General features: G+C 37.6%; 1 protein-coding gene and 1 long non-coding RNA gene across 15 annotated transcripts in view; one reads left to right on the top strand and one right to left on the bottom strand.

Annotated features, from left to right (window-relative positions):
- Positions 1-2,465, bottom strand: part of CCDC91 (coiled-coil domain containing 91) — a 387,168-nt gene extending 384,703 nt beyond the window's left edge. For 3 of the 14 annotated variants that reach the window (XM_045465032.1, XM_045465042.1, XM_045465037.1), the window contains exons 1-3: positions 2,283-2,454; positions 1,737-2,040; positions 486-554 (exon numbers count right to left, since the gene is read on the bottom strand). Coding sequence is in view for 2 of the 14 variants with exons in the window: in XM_045465037.1 (XP_045320993.1) it covers positions 486-492 (7 nt within the window). In the remaining 12 variants the exon portion in view is untranslated. Of the gene's footprint in view, positions 1-485; positions 555-1,736; positions 2,041-2,282 lie in introns of all 14 variants that reach the window. The other 11 variants (XM_045465033.1, XM_045465043.1, XM_045465038.1 and 8 more) reach the window with 8 other exon arrangements.
- Positions 2,466-2,467: 2 nt separating this feature from the next.
- On the top strand, positions 2,468-17,184 carry LOC123591180. Its single transcript, XR_006709149.1, has 4 exons — positions 2,468-3,802; positions 5,061-5,380; positions 15,609-15,797; positions 17,115-17,184. It is a non-coding gene; the product is annotated as an uncharacterized LOC123591180 (long non-coding RNA).
- Positions 17,185-17,995: the final 811 nt, after the last annotated feature.

Here is a 17,995-nt window from a genome sequence, read left to right as displayed (position 1 = left end):
CTGGCCAGTGCAATCAGACAAGAAAATGAAATACAGCTGACCCTTGAACTCCTCAAGGGTTAGAGGCACCAACCCTCTCACTGTCAAAGATCCACATATAACTTTTGACCTAATGATGATTTTAATTGTAAATTATACCTCAATAAACCTAAATTTCAAAGGACACGGGACATGCTCTTTTGAAAATTACACATCAAATTAAATGAGCTACCTCCAGTTCACTGGGTTTGGGGGTGGGGGTAAGACAGTGAGGAAACCAAAAAATCCTTAGTAATATTGCAAATAAAAAAAATCAATTTACCATCAAGATTTATCAATAAGGACAGATACTGATACAAAGAATTAACCTAAAAAGAGTTGCCTTTTTTAAGTTCTGTTTGAACAGAAAATAACAAAATTTGATTAGCTAACAAGACCAAAGGTCACAAGCAACAGGTTGATAAAGGAACATTGTGATTATGAGCCAGAATTCAGAAACAACTTACCTAACATTTCACTTGCAATTTACTAATGGAAATGGTGTCATCCAGCCCAATGCACTGCCACCCCAACTTCTATTAAGAGAAATAAAATAAACTTTCAAATAGCTTTCTTTATTTGTAACAATCCTATATACTTTATAAGTCATGTATCTACAAGCTAGGGGTGCCTCTTACTTGGCAAATTCCTATTTATCCATTTAACCTTCAGATCAGCCCATTAGTAACCATCGTTCTTTCTTTCTTTTTCTTTCTTTACTGTCACTAATAATAATAATAATAATAAAGTGCTGTCCTGTCACTAAAAAAATAAGTAAGTGCTGTCCGTCTGATGACTCTGCAGTTTCTTTTTTCTGGTGTAAGTACTAAAATGATTACAAAAAGCTCTAAAAAGTTTTGAGCTGATTACTCCAATAAGAAGATACATTTTCCCATGTAATAAAAGAGGTAAATTTTAACTTTCATCACTTTGTTTTATGTTTATTCCATTTGGCTTATACTGTTGCTAGGAAACCAATTCATAATAAGATTTCCAAGCACACGGAACAACCCTAGCCAGCCAACTTTGTAACCAGGGCAATTGGCGACCACACAATTTACTGGCTAGCCAGCACCACACAGGTGCGCTCTCCCTGGCATCCCCCTTGCTCCATTTACCTAACAGGTACAGTAAGTACAGCCAATTCCTTCATTGCAACAGAAATTGTAGCACAGGGCAAATGGGATGATTAGAAGTGTAGAACTCTCTGATGTCAGAGAACAAAGTGAATCTATTGTCACTCCCTGTGGTCCCACCCAACTAAATATTCTGGGTATTTTGTCTTAAATTGTACGGTGAAATGTTAGCCCAACCCAATCACTCCACCAGGCAGCATTCAAACTACTCCCAAAAGTCATCACCAACTACCGCCCGGATAAATATTTGGAGAGGATGGTGGTATCAATATCTGCACAGTTCAGAAGGGAAGGGAAGTAAAAGAGTCGGAATTCTTAAGGGGACGCTGAGTCACCTACAGCTGTGGCCAGGATTTCACCCTCCAGGAAATCAGGCTCTGCCCCAACTCGCATCATGGAAGCAAGTAAAAGTAGCAGCAACACCATCCTACCAAAAAAACATCCAGCTCTCCTTTTAATAGGGTTACCACTCCTTAAAGTGAAGCCAGAAATAGATTTCATTGTCCAAAGCCTTCCACCACAGTATACAACTTGGGCAGACGGAAGAAACATCTTTATTGTGGGGAAAGGGGGCGCACTTACAGGGATGAAGGATGCCTCACCACTTGGAAAGTTACTGGCTCCTGCCGTAACCTCAAAATGCCCCTTGTATGGCAACATGTGGCCCAGAGTATCTATAAGGTAATGTGGCTGACAGGTGTTGTAGAGCTTTTACGCCGGTGTACACAACGAAGCAGAGGGGGAAACATAAATCAGGCGCCATCGGTGAAAACTTGGCAAGGATCTAAGTCTCTGTTCGGTGGGAGCTTCGGTGACACAATAATCACGTGCACTTGTCTGTAGACGTTCGGAAATATTGGATTCTGGAATGTACAAGGGCTGAAACCTGCCGGCAGAGCAAGTACCGGTTGGCACTCAGGGCCGAGGCAGCAGGGATCCGTTCCAGCCCGAAGCAGGTCACACCTCCAACTCCCGGTCCCGGCCACCTCGGAGGGGAGAGGCCGGAGCTAGCGAGAGGCGGAAGCCGGGCCGCGTTCCCCGCCCGCGCCCAAGCCGCCTCGGGCGCGCCCCCGCCTCACGCGGCCCCGGCCCCCCAGACCCAGGCCCGTAAGGCGAGCTTCCATTTACCTGCTCCCGGCTCTGGCTCCCGCCGCCGCCGCCTCCGCGCCGCTCACCCAAACTGCCAGGTGAGCCACCCCAGCAGACGGCCCCGCAAGCGCACACCCGGGGCACGACCCCAAACCCGTCGTGGGGGAACGCGACCCCAGCCACACAAGTTGGGATAGCCCACGCACCACCCGGCTTCAAGCACCTCTGCCCCCGGAAGTTGATTTCCTCCAAGGCCCGCCCAGAGCTGCGCTTGTCACTCAACGCCAACACGCGCGTCACATGACCCGAGCTGAGGGCCCCCATCCTCAGAGCCACGCCTCTAATGGCTTGAGTAGTCCATGGAGGGTTGCCTTCTGAAAGGGGTTGACGCAGAAACTACCTCCTGTTGATTATAGCTTCTCATTCCTCTAGAATGACGGGCGCAGTTCCTATGCCTAATGTATGCAAATAAAACCATCCGCAAAATGATACTCCCATCCGGGATTCTATAGGACTGTTCCTGAGAAAAGCCTGCCTGATGTTTTCACCACCTCCAGGCAGAGTTCAATAAAAACGAACTTAGCCAAATGCCTGACAGGTAGTAAGTGCTCAAGAAACAGTTGACTGGACGGCTGCTCCATTTCTTCTCTGTATATCTGAACACTCAAGCACCGGAAGGCACCTAAACCCAGAGCCTCTCCAGACCATATGACATCAGTCAAAGACTCTGCTTGAGAATTATTTTTGTTCTTGGCCTCAGCTCTGGATCACAGCAACTTATATATGCCATCTCTGTTTCAGAGACAGTTTATTTTCAGCTGCCAAGCCACTTTTTTCCAAGCCTTCAGTCAAATAATTTCTCCTGAAGAAAAAGAAAAGAGAATGACATAACTGTCAGGGTTTTATTTCAAAAGAAGAGTGGTTATATAGATTTTTTGTGTGTGTTCATATCAAAGTGTCAATAACTGTTAAAGAGGAACAGTCAACTAGCAAGTCACTTGTCAATGATTCTTCCATCTTTGACATGGGAGAGATTTGAAGAACATTTATTTAGCAATTTTTTTATTAAGTGTCTACTTGGCTTACTGGACTAAGTTGTGGCAATCTGAGAATGGACCAGATTTCATTCAAGATGTTTGCCTTCAAGGAGTTTATAGTCTAGTGGGAAAAATAAACAAGTAAAACCTGGGAACTTTGAGCATAAATCTCTGGAACATTCATAGTCATTGTATAACAGGAATTCTTTAACATTTTGGATGTTATTTTCTCATCTTTCCACTGAACAAAATTGACTCAAGCCTTTAATAATCTCTGCTGTGTACTTGCAGTGGAAAATGTCAACAAGTAATCCTAACAATTCTCCAGGAAGTGGAGGCTCAGGTGGTTAATGAGTAGTCCCAATATTGAGCTCAAAAGTCGGTCTTCTACATCCATTTTTTCTGTCATGTGTTTCTATCATGAACACGTTTCCACTATAGCAGATTGATGCTTTCTTACCCAAATTTATTTACCTATCTACTAGACCACGAAGTCAAAGACCACTTTTCATTTGTATATCTGTGAGTCTACTTCTTATTTGTTTTTGTATATGCATCAATATCATAGTATTTAGTGATTAGAAGAAAGATATTCAATAAATGCTTCTTAAACCAAGTACAGTTACCTTTATATCATTTTGTGTCTCATCCCTTTCTGCTGGAAACCTCAGATGAGTTTCTGAGAGTTTTCATTGATATGTCTGTATGTTTCCTCTGTCCCACTTACTCCAATATTCAATATTAAACAGACTTACGATAATAATAGAAACTAATACTTATTGAACATTTGCTATGTGCTGGCATAATTATGTGACTGGCTAAATATTTTGAAGCTACTATCTAATTTGTCATAACATTAATCCTCCAAAGTAAGTATATTAATATATTCACTTTTTAGGTAAGGATAAAGAGTTACGGAGAGTAATTTAACCAAGTGGTAGAGCGGGATCCAAAGCCAGGTCTGCCCGATGAAAGGATTTGTTTATTCACCACAACACACTGTCTCTGCTTTTCACATCATTCGTTTATCAGTGGAACCAAATTTCACCACCTCCATGAAGTCTTTCCCTCCCTCACATAGTAATCTGTACTTTTTCTTTTTTAGTCTAAACTCAATGGTTTTTAGTATATTCACAGAATTGTGCAACCATCACCACAATCAACTTTGGAATATATTTATCACCTCAAAAGGAAATCTCGTACCCTTTGTCAGTCACTCCCCATTCCTCCCATTCCCTGCCCCTTAGGCTTAGACAGACACAAATCCACTTTGTATCTTTTTAGGTTTGCCTATTCTGGACATTTCATATGAATGCAATCATGCAATATGTAGTCTTTTGTGACTGGCTTCCTTCACTTCACATCATGTTTTCATAGTTCATTTAACCATTCCTCAGTTGGTGGACATTTGAGTTGTTTCCACTTTTGGGCTATTCGAATAATGCTTCTACAACCATTCATATACAAGTTTTTGGGTAAACATAACATTTTCATGGATATATATACCTAGGAGTTGGATTGCTGAGCCATTTGCTAATTCTGCTTAACCTTTTGAGAAACTGCCAGATTGTTTTCCAAAGTGAAAAACATTTTACATTCCCACTAGCAATGTGTGAAGGTTCTAATTTCTCCATAGTCCTCTTCTTATCTCCTCAAGAATTTAAGTGTACTAGAATTTATCCCTCTGTTATGTTAGGACTTATGACTCTATTACTTTTCAGGGTATTTTTCATAAGCCATCTTGTATTATTATTTACCTTTGTAATGCATGTATTTGCAGGCCCATCACCCTAATAGATCGTGACCTTTTGAGATGAGAAACATGGTTCCTGCCCTCAAGAGGATCAAATTTGGAGAAAAAGGTAGATAATGATATCAAATAGGGTGAGAACAAGCACTGAAATCAAGTTTATTGTTAAAATGTGGAGGAGGAACACCTCATTCAACCTGCGTTCAACAAAAGTACTTCTCAAAAATGTCAAGCTCAAGATGAGTATTGAAGAACCAGTAGGAATTGGCCAAGCTAAGAAGAGACAAAGAGTGCTCCATACACAGGCACGTATACCTTTGTATGTATCTCCTTGCCTATGAACTGTAGAGGTAAGTATAATGTGGAGGTTGGTATAGTGGAGGCAAAGGTGTGAAAGTGTGGGAATGTGACAGGAGAAATGGGAACTGTAGATGGGTCAAGAGGAATGGAGAATTTTATAAACTGCGAAGGAGTTTGAAATCTATCCTGTAGGCAATGGAAAACAAATGGATTGTTTAAGTGGGGTTGGGGAGAATTACTTTAGCAGCAGTTTGCAGGTTGGATTATTAGATAGGGAACGGGTTTTTCTCTGGAGAAACAGGGAAAGAAGACTGATAGAACAACTAGAATGAGGAATTGTGGAAGCCCGAGTAGAGGTGGTACCCATGAAATTGGCTAAAAGGATTTGAAAGGCATGTAGGCAGCAAAAACATAGGAAAGAACTGAAGGTGTATTCCTGGTTTCTGGTGCTATTCAAAGAGGTAGGGGATTCAGGAAGAAGATGCTACACTTGCTGGTAAGAATGATGAAACACCACAACTTAGTCCTATTGCAGTTTATATGCAGTTGCAGTCATCCACAGAAATGAGATGGATGTCCACCTAAAAGCTGGTCCACATTTCAAGACTTCTGATGCCACACATGCACCAAGAGGATGTAAGAAGATTTATTGGTCATGTAATGAGACTTTCTAGGAAGAGCAGGGTAGGTTTCCCAAACAAGTCCAAAATGGCTGGGAGAAGGGTGGAAGGAGGTTGGAAGAGAGACTGGCTCTTGGGGGTTTTATGGTGGCTAGGGCATGGTGCTAGGGTGAAAATTCCTACGTAGGGGCCAAGGCTTGTGTGGCTTGAATTTCCCACTGGCACCAAAGAAGGGAGCACCCAGGCTTTCTCATCAGCCTGCACAGATGTAGGGCAAGAGGGAACAGATGAAGGCTTGAAAGTTGTCAACCTTCAAACACCAAATATGGAGTCAGAGTCTTTACTACGTATGTTTAGAGTTTAGTTTCATTTTGTTTACTCCAACAAGAAAATAATGTAATTGTTGTATCTTTATATGCTTTGAAAATGATTGTAGCGGATACTTGCCTTCTCAAAATCTATTGCACTCTTCCCACACTGTGTGGCACACACCTGAGAAATTTGGGTGGAATTAACCTCACCTTTATCCCATAGTGAATCTAATCAGGATAACCCTGACCTATGATGTTCCCTTAGCCACATATGGTTTGGGATTGAGCACCAATCATAGGACTTTTGCCCCAAAATTGTGTAGTATGGCTCCCTCTCCCTCTCGATGTGAATGAGAAAGCATATGATCCTTGTTGCCGAAGGCAGTCATTTTGTGACCAAGAAAATGAAAGAGAAATGGAGCTGAAACCTTGATCAAATAAACAAAGATCTATGACATTGTATATAAGCAAAAGGATGTAAAATACAAACTGTGAAATTTTTAAATAAGCACTTTTCTGGCCCCTTTCTCTTTCTATACTCGATTGTTCCATTATGTGAGCCTTCAAATCAAACCAGCATGGAGTCTGACCGTTTTGCTACTCTCCTCAGTATTGAATACTGAATAGTGTATTGAATATTGGTTAAGTCAGTTTGAATTTGTTACTATTATACTTTCCCTCGAGATACTTTCCTGTACGTAATGTGATATAAATGTGCACATATGTGTTACTTAATTTACTTTATCCCCTAATGGTTGTCAGTTGCCATAATCTAGATTTCCCACCTTAGATGTATTCAGCTGGCATTTAATCAGAAAGACTGCATTCCAAACGTAACAACCATAAATGTTTCTGCTATCATATCTTCCATTAACACCTGAGGCTTTGCTAATCAATGGATGTGATAAACAGTTTTCATAAGTGAAATTAGGGGCTCTCTATTAGCATAATGGATGTTATAAATTGACTCTCATTGATGAACCAGTGGTGTTCATGATACAAAGATTGAATAAAATATTTCAGAGACGTCCCTACCTTGCATGACCAAGGTTATAAGAAGCTAGCAAACTCCGTAATCTGCACTTTTAGGAACAGCACCCTTCAGACCCTCAAACAAAAAATGTCTAAAATCCTAATAATCTTCAGTATGCCAACGATGGAACAGTTTAATTTCTGCTTAACTGGAGGAAAAATCACACTCATTATGGAGGTGACTGGAGACATCACGCTTATTATGGAGACAAGGAATAAATTACTGTGCCTTTCCCTCCCGACTGTAGGTTCATTTTTTAGAATATCCCCAATGCAGATGCCATTAAACTGAGATCTTGGGATGTGCCGTTAAACTAAATTCAGACTGCCAGAGTGTGAAGGGCTACTAGTAAAGAGAAATTCCAAGATATAAAAACTTGGACTACACATGGTCTCTGACCATAGTTACTTGCCTACAGAAGCAACAAGAAGCAATTAGTTCAAAAACCTAATATTAGCAGGAAGGTATATTATTAAATAAACCTCAAGCCTGACTGATAATAGCCTGTGACTATTTAATCTTAAGCCTCAGACTTCTACATTCAACCTGATAGGAAATAAGCTGCCAAAATAGTGTAACCTCTTAAAAAGAGCATCTTCCCCCAATGACCATCTCGGACGGGGCCATAAAGAACACCGAGAGCAAAACAGTACCTGCCAAAAGAACCCATACCACTGCTATCCAGGAATCCTAACTACTCCTGTCTACAGATTATGACAAAGATCAGTGACTACTATGTAATGTTTCCAGATATACCCTGTTTAATTGGGAGTTTTCATTGCAATTAGTTTGTCCTTTCTCTTCCATTGCATTTTGCATTTGTTGTCAGTAGGTGACTTGTCACTGGTTGCTAGAGCACAAGGAACTCCAGATGAAGATATAACACTTTGCAGAGACAGAAAGAAGATGCTCACTAATTACAGTGGTGGTGAGTGATAGGGTACACTACAGTGGATGTGGTAGTTGTTATCCAAACATGCATTTCACTCTGCCCCCATTGTGTAGTATTCAGATATATTGGATGAGCTTAACCCTAACCTTTTCCACGGTTAGTCCTAATTGGTGGAAGCCAGAAGTTACTCCCAAACCCCTTGCCACCATAAGTGGGGGCAGGCAGACCCAGTCCCAAGTCAATCATGGCATTACCCTAACCATAATAATTGCTTCAGGGATCATCCAATAGGCACAAAACTCAGGACCAATGTTCAGTGCTTGTTGGAAGGAACTTTCTGTCTTCCTGAGAATCCAAGCGGAAAAGCGTGCAATTCCTATTGCTTTTAAAAGTCATCTTGTGACCATAAAGGAAACCAGTCTGAGGATGAAAACAGATACAGATTATAGAAAAAAGATGATATAATTCAGCGAAATGGAGCTGAAGCTTTGATCAAATCAGTTCTAAAGCTTCTCTCACCTCTATAGGACTTTTCATTTATCCAAACAGTTTTCATTTATCATTTAATCCAATGTGAATTAGGTTTTCTGTTACCTTCAATCCCAAGAGTTTTAACTGGTAGAAAGATTTTGTATCTCTGTCTTCATATTAAATGTCAGAAAATGAATTGTCATTTTCTTAAAATGGGAGTTTTTTTCCACCTTCTTCGCTTTCCCTTTGTCTATGTTCATGCCAGAGTGAGACTGAAAATGATGTACTGTCCCTGAGCAGTTCTTTAAGATTCGTATGATAGCTTTCACATTAATCCAATGGAAACTATTTCAGGTATGTTTTTAGAACAATATATATAAAATATGGAAAGAGTACACTAAGAAAGTCTTCAATCAGGTCCCTCCTCTAAAATTCTGTGCAGCATCTAACCCATTTATGAAATCTCCATTATGTAGGAGATACATGATCTCTCACTTCACACTAGTTTGCAAGTTGTCATTAGCCACCATTTTGGTTTGCACAGTTTGGCTTGATTCATAACTGGGCAAAAATCACTCCCTTAATGTCTAAAAAAACTTTTGCACAGTGAAGGAAGCCATCAACAAAATGAAAAGGAAAACTACTGAATGGGAGAAGATATTTACAAATTATATGTCCCATAAAGGGTTAATGTCTAAAATATATAAAAACCTTATACAACTCAACACCAAAATATATGTATATGTATATATATATATATATATATATATATGATTAACAAATAAGCAAAGGACCTGAATAGACATTTTTTTCAAAGACATACAGATGGCCGAACAGATACATGAAAAATGGTTAACATCACCAATTATCAGGGAAATTTACAAATCAAAATTACAATCAAAACTACAATGAAATATCACCTCACAGCTATCAGAATGGCTAGTATCAAAAAGACAAGAAATAAGTGTTCATGAGGATATGGAGAATAGGAGCCTTTGTGCACTGTTGATGGGAATGTAAATTGGTGCAGCCACTGTGGAAAACAGTATAGAGGTTCCTCAAAAAGTTAAAAATAGAAGTGCCATTATAATCCAGCAATTCCACTTCGGGGTATTTATCTGAAAAAAAAAAAAAATGGAAACACTAATTGGAAAAGATATATGCAGTCCCACTTGTTGCAACATTGTTTATAGCAACCAAGATATGGAAGCAACCTAAGTGTCCATCAATAGATGAAAAAATAAAGAAGATGTGGTACACATACATAAAGGAATATTACTCAGCTATAAAAAAAGAATGAGATCTTGCCATTTGCAACAACATGAATGGACTTAGAAGGCATTATGCTACATGAAATAAGAGGAAGACAAATATATGATTTCACTTATATATGGAATCTTTAAAAAAAAGGCAGGAACAGATTCATAAATACAGAGAACAGACTGGTGGTTGCCAAAGAGTTGGGGGTTGGGGGGGATGGGCCAAATAGGTGAAGGAGATAACGAGATACAAAATTCCAGTTATAAAATACATAAGTCGCAGGGATTTAAAGTACAGTATAGGGAATATAGTCAATAATAATATAATAACTTTGTATGGTGACAGATGATAACTAGACTTGTTCTGATTATTTTGTAATGTACATAAATGTTAAATCACTATGTTGTACACTGGAAACTAGGATAAAATTGTATGGCGACTATATGTCAATAAAAAAATATGAACTTCTTCTCTTATTATCTCAGTGCCTAATGCACAAAAAGAAGCCAGCATTTCATCCATGTAATCATTGTAATAAATTAATAAAAAATAATTTACATAATGAGCTGCATTTAACTATGTACTCCAAATGATAACTCAGAGATGAAGCACATGTGTCCACTCTACTTCCTTTACTCTTCATTATATCCTTAAAAATAAAGCATCAGTGGAATGAAACTGTCTAAAAACATTAAAAATCAATGCTGGAATCTTTTTTATATTTTAGATTAATTCTAACACCTAAATTATTCACATAATTCCCAATGCTTAAATGTCACATCTCTGGCTGCTAAACAGTACTTTTTATGACAATATTGAAAAATCAAAAAGTGAGCTAGGTTTTGCATCTATATTAAACCATCATATTGCTTCTTTAGAAGTTACTCTACCACTTTTGCAGATGGAGCAAGCAATACTCTGGGCAGAAAGCCATGTGAGAGCTGCTACAATAAAGATAAATTGAATTTAAATTAAACTTTTTCAAAAGTTTTGGTGCACCACAAAATTAACACATCATGAGAAAACTCTGAAGTTTGAAAAATGGAGCTTGAAAGACCATGGTCGAATCCCACTCAGCATTCTCCCCACGCAGCATTCTCCCGAGAATTGATCACTTTTTTAAGTTGACCAGGAAAAGCCAAGTACTGCATATGAACAGTGGAAGGCCCTTCCATTTATTTCTCTTTCTTTAAGCCTTGGATATTAATTCTAATGATAAAGAGAATCCCATGTCCTTATACCAATCTGAAAGTTGTCCCTATTGGAGACCAACTCTGCCTGTGCCATTTCTTACATTGTTACTGCAGGAGTAACTGGCAACAATTTAAATTATAAATAAATGAAAGACTAGTCAATTTTTCCTTTGATAATAGTTTTCTAAGTTCAAAAGCATAGTTATAAGGATATAAAGTTATGAGGATATTAAGGCACAGGGTGTATGAGACCTGCAGTTGTGTAAATCTGTTTTTGGGAATAAGCCACAAACCCACTGCTTTTTTAGGGGAAGAGGTGAATATACTAACAGCCAAGGTATTGTGTTGCCTGTTATTCACATTATGAATTTTTGTATTATAGGGGCGCCTGGGTGGCGCAGTCAGTTAAGTGTCCGACTTCAGCCAGGTCACGATCTCGCGGTCCGGGAGTTCGAGCCCCGCGTCAGGCTCTGGGCTGATGGCTCAGAGCCTGGAGCCTGTTTCCGATTCTGTGTCTCCCTCTCTCTCTGCCCCTCCCCCGTTCATGCTCTGTCTCTCTCTGTCCCAAAAATAAATAAACGTTGAAAAAAAATTAAAAAAATAAGTAAATAAATAAATAAATAAGTTTTTGTATTATTTTAACACATTTATCAGTATCTTTGCTTAAGATGTGTCTTAAACCCCAACATAATTATGATAATTTGCCTAATTTTTCTACCCCAAATTACAATGTAACAAATGTTAACAATGCCTTTAAATAATAGTACCTAAAGATTAAGTAACAATAAAATTAGCTTTTACCTCACCAAAGTTTTTTTTTAGTAAAATTAGGTTTATGAGATACCCAAATCTAGATTCTTATGAAAATACTTGATAGGCTTTTGAGTAAAATATGGATTATATGAGTCCTGTTACAAACAGTATGAACAATAGTATGCTCTGTTTTCCAGTAAAATGTTATAAATCCTTGATGACTATGTGATTAGTGCACAGGCAACATGGCACCCAAGTTTATAATAGCATGAAGATTTATTGTTAACAATCTATAGTGACATGAATATGCTTTACATTCAGTACATGTAAATGTAAGATCGATAGATAGCTCCTAACTATATATATTCACTAAAATATACATGCATTTGAGACTACCAGCCACTGTCTCTTTACAGAAATTCACTCCCCCATCAACTTCAACAAAATTATTCTCTGCGGATTCTCTGACTTTTCAGACCAGTCTTGCGGTCTTCATTCCAATTCATAGGGTCTCCCTTCTTCTTTATCCTCCACTTCAAGTAGCTGTTCTACAAGTTTTCATCCTTTATTCTCTTCTCACTCAGATTTAGCCATTCTCTGTGGTTAATTTTTTCTACTGTCCACCAACTTGATCTCCTTAATGCATATGATTCTGGAATACACTGGCATCTTCTGTATAGAGTCTTCTCTCACTCAGCCTACATTAATGCATTCTACATGTCCACAAAACTCATGCATATTATCCACCTTTGATCCCATGGAAGTTTTTTTTTTTTAACTCTCCAGCCACAATTATCTCTTGAGTTCAGAATATACCTTCCAGTTGCCTATGAGATATGCACCTAGATGTCCCATAGGCAGATTACAGGTTCCACAACAAACTCATTATCCATCCTCCACAAAACCTTTCTGTTCAACCTCACTTAATTGCTTTTGTACGGTCTGCATTAGTTAGGACACTAGTTTAAGCAATTTTAACAAAGGCTGGAAAATAGTGACTTAAACAAGCAAAGTCTTGATTTCTATTTCACATGCAAAGTAATCCAGGGCTGGTCTGGTGGTTCCATAGAGAGCCATCACTCCCTCCTCACATCTTGTTGCTCTCCCAATTTTTAACACATGGCTTTTTTTGCATGGTCTGATTGACATGCTCCGGCTCCTGCTATCATGTCTGCATTCTAACTGGCAGAAAAAGGGAAAGGAGGAAGTAAAGGTAATACTTCTTATTTTTAAGTGGATGGCACAGAAGGCACACATTTGACTTCAATTCGCATCCCATTGGCTCGAACTTTGCCATATAACTATGCTTAGCTACAGGGGAAGCTGGGAAATGTTTTTGTTTTGTTTTGTTTTGTTTTTGTTTGTTTTTTTTTTTTCAGCTGGGCAGCTTTTGTGTCCTGCTAAAACTCAGAGATTCTATTACAAAAGAGGAAGGGGATAATGTATTCTGGAGAACAACCATCAATCCCTCTCACATCCAGTACTGTAAGAAACTCTTTGACCCTCTTTCCTCTACTTCCTTTCTGCTACTGCTTTGTTAACATGTATTTGTTCTTCCCATGTATATGCACACTTGGTTTTTGATGCTGTAATCTGAATGAGATGGAAAAGAATGCGCTCACAAATCATAGGCTCTGTACTGTGTACCTAAGGCTGTATTAATTCACTCTAACAAAGTGGGTTAACTCTAACAAACAACCACCTCTGGCACCATCAGTAGCTGTGATCAGGGATACTACTTGATTGAGCTTGAGATAGTCTATGGTCAACTTCCAGGTGCCATCCAGTTTTTGGAGGAGCCAGACAAGTGAATCAAAATGGAGATATGATGGGCCCACTACCTATGCATTCTTTAGCAACTTATTCTAGGCTTTGCAGGCCATGCAGTTTCTGTTGCAGCCAGTGAACCCACTGTAAGCTAAAAACCTTGGACAGAACTCCATTTTTTAAATTGCCTTTCATATGCTTCCATTCTAACTGGGGGTCCTTGATGATGTGTTAGGCTTCAATTTTGCTGTGATTCTAAAACTGCTTTAAAAAAAATAAAGTTTATTAATTTTTTAAATTAGAAAGCCCTATAGGAGGAAAAGGTGTCAACATCATATACACTAATAATCAAAGTCACTTTATTTTATTTATTTATTTTTTTTAATATATGAAATTTATTGTCAAATTGGTTTCCATTCAAAGTCATTTTAAAACAAGCCTTTTAAATTCTATGACCCTGGTGGTTGTTTTTCACTCTTTGGTTGGTATCCATTAAAAAAAATTAGACATAAGAAAAAGCAAAAGAAGAACTTTATATAATATGTTATAATATTGTGTTAATTCACACATCATGCTATCAGTTTCCCTGTTTGATTTATGAATATTTACTTTATTCTATAAGGGTTTACTATAATGAAAAATACACAATATATCCTGTTTGATTAAATGGTTACTAGGCAGAGTTGGTAGCTATTTAATCAAAGCCTGAGTAACATTATTTCTGTGGTGAAAAACAAATTTTGTTTATACCAGTTCTCCTCATGGTACCTTTTCAGTCACATAACATACAACAATACAAAGACTGGGCTTAAATACATCTTACATATATGATTAATACTTAAAGCTTTAAAATAAGTATTCACCAGTGTATGATATCATGGGAAACATAGAATTTTGGAGGTTAAAGGAGCTTACATGCTATTTTATTTAAACTTCTCTCTGAATTCATTTATCCCTTCACCCACATTTAAGCAACAATTCAGCAGAAACCAGTATAAAACCTCCCACAGAATGTTTTTTTTTACTTGAAAGTAAAATAAATTAACAAGAAGTAAAAACTAGTTTACTTAATTTGCATGTAAACAGCCTCAGAAAATTAAAAGATTGAGAGTCAAGAAAGGATTTTAGTTTAAAGTAATTTAAACTTTCAACTACATAATAAAGAACATAAGGAAAAATTATGCTTTCATTTTAGAAGGTTAGAATGGGCTTCTAAAGCAAGGTCAGTTTCTTGGAGTTTGAAGAGTCAAATTTTTATTAAAGGGGACTTTCCTTTTTTAAACAAGATTAGCATGTCATCAAACAAAAAGATGGCACTATTCCATGTTTCTGCAAGTCTTTATTTCTTCTTCAGAAAGGCAATATCCACTTATTTTAAGATTACCCATTACTGGCATCATTCATACAAAATGTAGTTTCCCAAAGTTAAGAATAAGATGAGAAAATAACAAACGTCATTGCATACAAACAGCAAATACAGTTGATTGCAGAAACCAATGAAACACCTCATTGGTCACTGGGTTATTTGTATCCTTCCTAGAATATGAGTTTTGAGCATTTCCATGTCTGTTCTGAAACTTTTAATTATCCCTTTTAGTCATGGATAGTATTTGGTCAGGTGGTAATGAATAAATGAATAATATCACCCAGCAGTATGGCAGTATTAATATGGTCAAAAGCCAGATATACTTGCTGTCCTTCCAAGTCAAATAGTACTTCTAATGCTGTTAAGTTGGTTATTTGGTTTTTGGCCATCTCTTTAAGAATAAGAAAGCTCTATATTTTTATAGATAAAATAGGACTTGTTAATGAGAATGTAGAAGAATTTAGCATGGCAATTACGAAAAGTCCATTTTCCTTACAAACTGAGGAGAAATTTTTTACCATTGTTTTCATGCAATGCTAGGGGATATTTGAAGATGCAGAGAAAGGTCATGGTGGAAGTAATAGTAATTTTTTTTTTTAATTCTTGGTTTAGTAAAACTCATTACAAGTATTCTGGATCCATTTTTGGCTAAGTGAAGAGGAAAGTTTTACCAGCTGATGGCCGTTTGATGACCTACATGGAAAGAACTGGTAGACTCAGGAGAGCACAATTGAGAGAAGTGATCACATCACAAAATGTGACATCATTCTTTGGCACCAGCTGGCATCCTGGACATGGAGAGTGAGTTATATTCTCAACCCTGAATTTTCCCCTCCAGATTACCCTTGTGGCTCACCAGAGGGCAGTGTGCAGTAATCGGCCCTACTGCTTCCTGCATTGGATGTCTCCTATGGGACAATGTCAAATAATCAGAACCAGAAATCAGGCAAGACAATAGATTATGGAAGTTGTTTTGTTAGACTTGTTGTATCTATTCCCCCTACATAGAATTCTTAATACTGAGAAATTAATCAATCACTACATGAGACATAAGGTAATGAGCTTTTAGTAAATCCTGTGTTACAGTTTCAGATTTATGACAATAGTCTTGGGATTACTAAACTCAGTTCTCCTCTTTAGACTCACAAATGCATAATATTATTCAAATGTGAATAAATTGCCTTCCTTCACATGTCTCATACCTGAATTCTCAAGAGTTTTCAATCTTATACACAATTGAATAACTCACTGAATACTTTATTGAACAATTGGAGTGTGGGATATAACAAGATAAAGCACCTATAAATCCTGCTCAAAATGAGCTTGAAATCTATCAAGGGACTAAAGTGTAAGTGAAAAATTAAATACATGATCAGAATTGTACAAAGCAGGAGATACATATAAAATGTTATGAAAATTCAGAGGATGGAGACACGAAGGCTTTTGGGAAGGGTTCAGAATCTCAGCTGAATCTTGCAGCTGAGGCAAAATTCTTAGACATATTGAAAGTGATAACAGCACATCCTAGATAAAGAAAACATTATGGATATGGCAGGTTAAAGGACCTATGAGCTTAAGAGAAAGTAAAAGGTAGTAGTAGAAATAATGCTAGAGAGCTATATTGTGAACAAGGTCCATGAGAGTATTGAATACCAGGATGAGATGCTCCCAAAACTGAGCTGACAATGGGAAGTTGTAGGAGCGGACCTAAATTAGCACTTGCCCTATATACTAAGAAAATTGATCTTACAGTATTGTGAGGGATGGATTAGACAAGTAAGAATCCAAAGGTAGAGGGTTGAGTTAGAAGGCTATTTCAATAATCCTGCATACTTTGAGATCGAAAATGAGGCAAGTAAGAGGTTCTGTAAAGGTAAAATTGGCATGAGTTAAAACCTAAGCAGATGTGGGTGGGGTAAGGAGAAAAAGAAGTCAAAACATAGTTTGAAGTTTTGAGCTGTGTGGGAGAATGACAACTTCATTCATTGAAATACAGGACACAGGATAAGCAGGCTTGGGAAATAAATTGATATATTTACCAAAAATCTTAGACTATCCTAGTCAAAATCTTTATGAAGCTAAATACTCACTTTTCTCTCTTCTTTTAAATTAATTCAGATACATTTGGAGGAGTCATTGCTCTTGAAACCCCCAAAAGTCTACTCAAACAACAAATGCTTATTCAAATGTTTTGAAATTTATAAATGTGAAATTTTAAGAGGAACGTATTGAGCACGCAGGGTTAACAAACTTAAATTGCATCATTATGTTAAATGGGGCAAACTTCAAAGTGTTCTCCCACCACTGAGGAAAATAAGGTTTGTTACACTTATTGTTGCTAAAAATTTAAGAATACCATAATATCACCAAATGGTGAATTTGTGCTTAATGAAAAGGAAAGAATTGCAACCTTTCACTGATGCAACCATATTCTGTGCATTTTTTTTCTTTCTAACAGAAAACTATAATACAACACTTAAAGGAATCAATAACAATCTGGTTGAATAAACAAAAAGAACTAAATATGACTTCCTTTAATATTTTTAGAATTTTTTTACGTATTAGCTGAAAAAGCCTGTGGTGGAGTTTCATTTGCCCAAATACATTGTTATATTTTTGCCCAACTCTGCTGACAGTTACAAAACCCAGAAACCAAGCTGTGAAAGAAACTTTTCCAGTTGAAGCATCTGCTTTTGTTGAAATTTTTTCAATCATATAGGAAGTTTTGTAGTTGCCTTGATCTCATCTGTTAGTTTTTCTACTCAAATTAAATAAATGACATCATAAGTGGCATGGACTTGTTTCCTAGCCACCAAAAAAAAAAAAAAAAAGTCTAGTAGTAAATTTTCCACATTTGACTTCTATATTCCTCATTTGACTTCTATATTCCTATCTTTTACTCTTGACCCTTGAAATACCTGCTAATCAAATAGCTCTTATCCATACTTGGACCCTGCAGCTTTAAATTTTTTACTGTGTTAACCACAAAGGAGTCTTTT

The sequence above is a fragment of the Leopardus geoffroyi genome, chromosome B4 (assembly GCF_018350155.1).
Source record: "Leopardus geoffroyi isolate Oge1 chromosome B4, O.geoffroyi_Oge1_pat1.0, whole genome shotgun sequence".
Taxonomy (NCBI): Eukaryota; Metazoa; Chordata; class Mammalia; order Carnivora; family Felidae; genus Leopardus; species Leopardus geoffroyi.
Note: the sequence above shows the minus strand (reverse complement) of the source record. Positions and strands in the feature narration are given on the sequence as shown.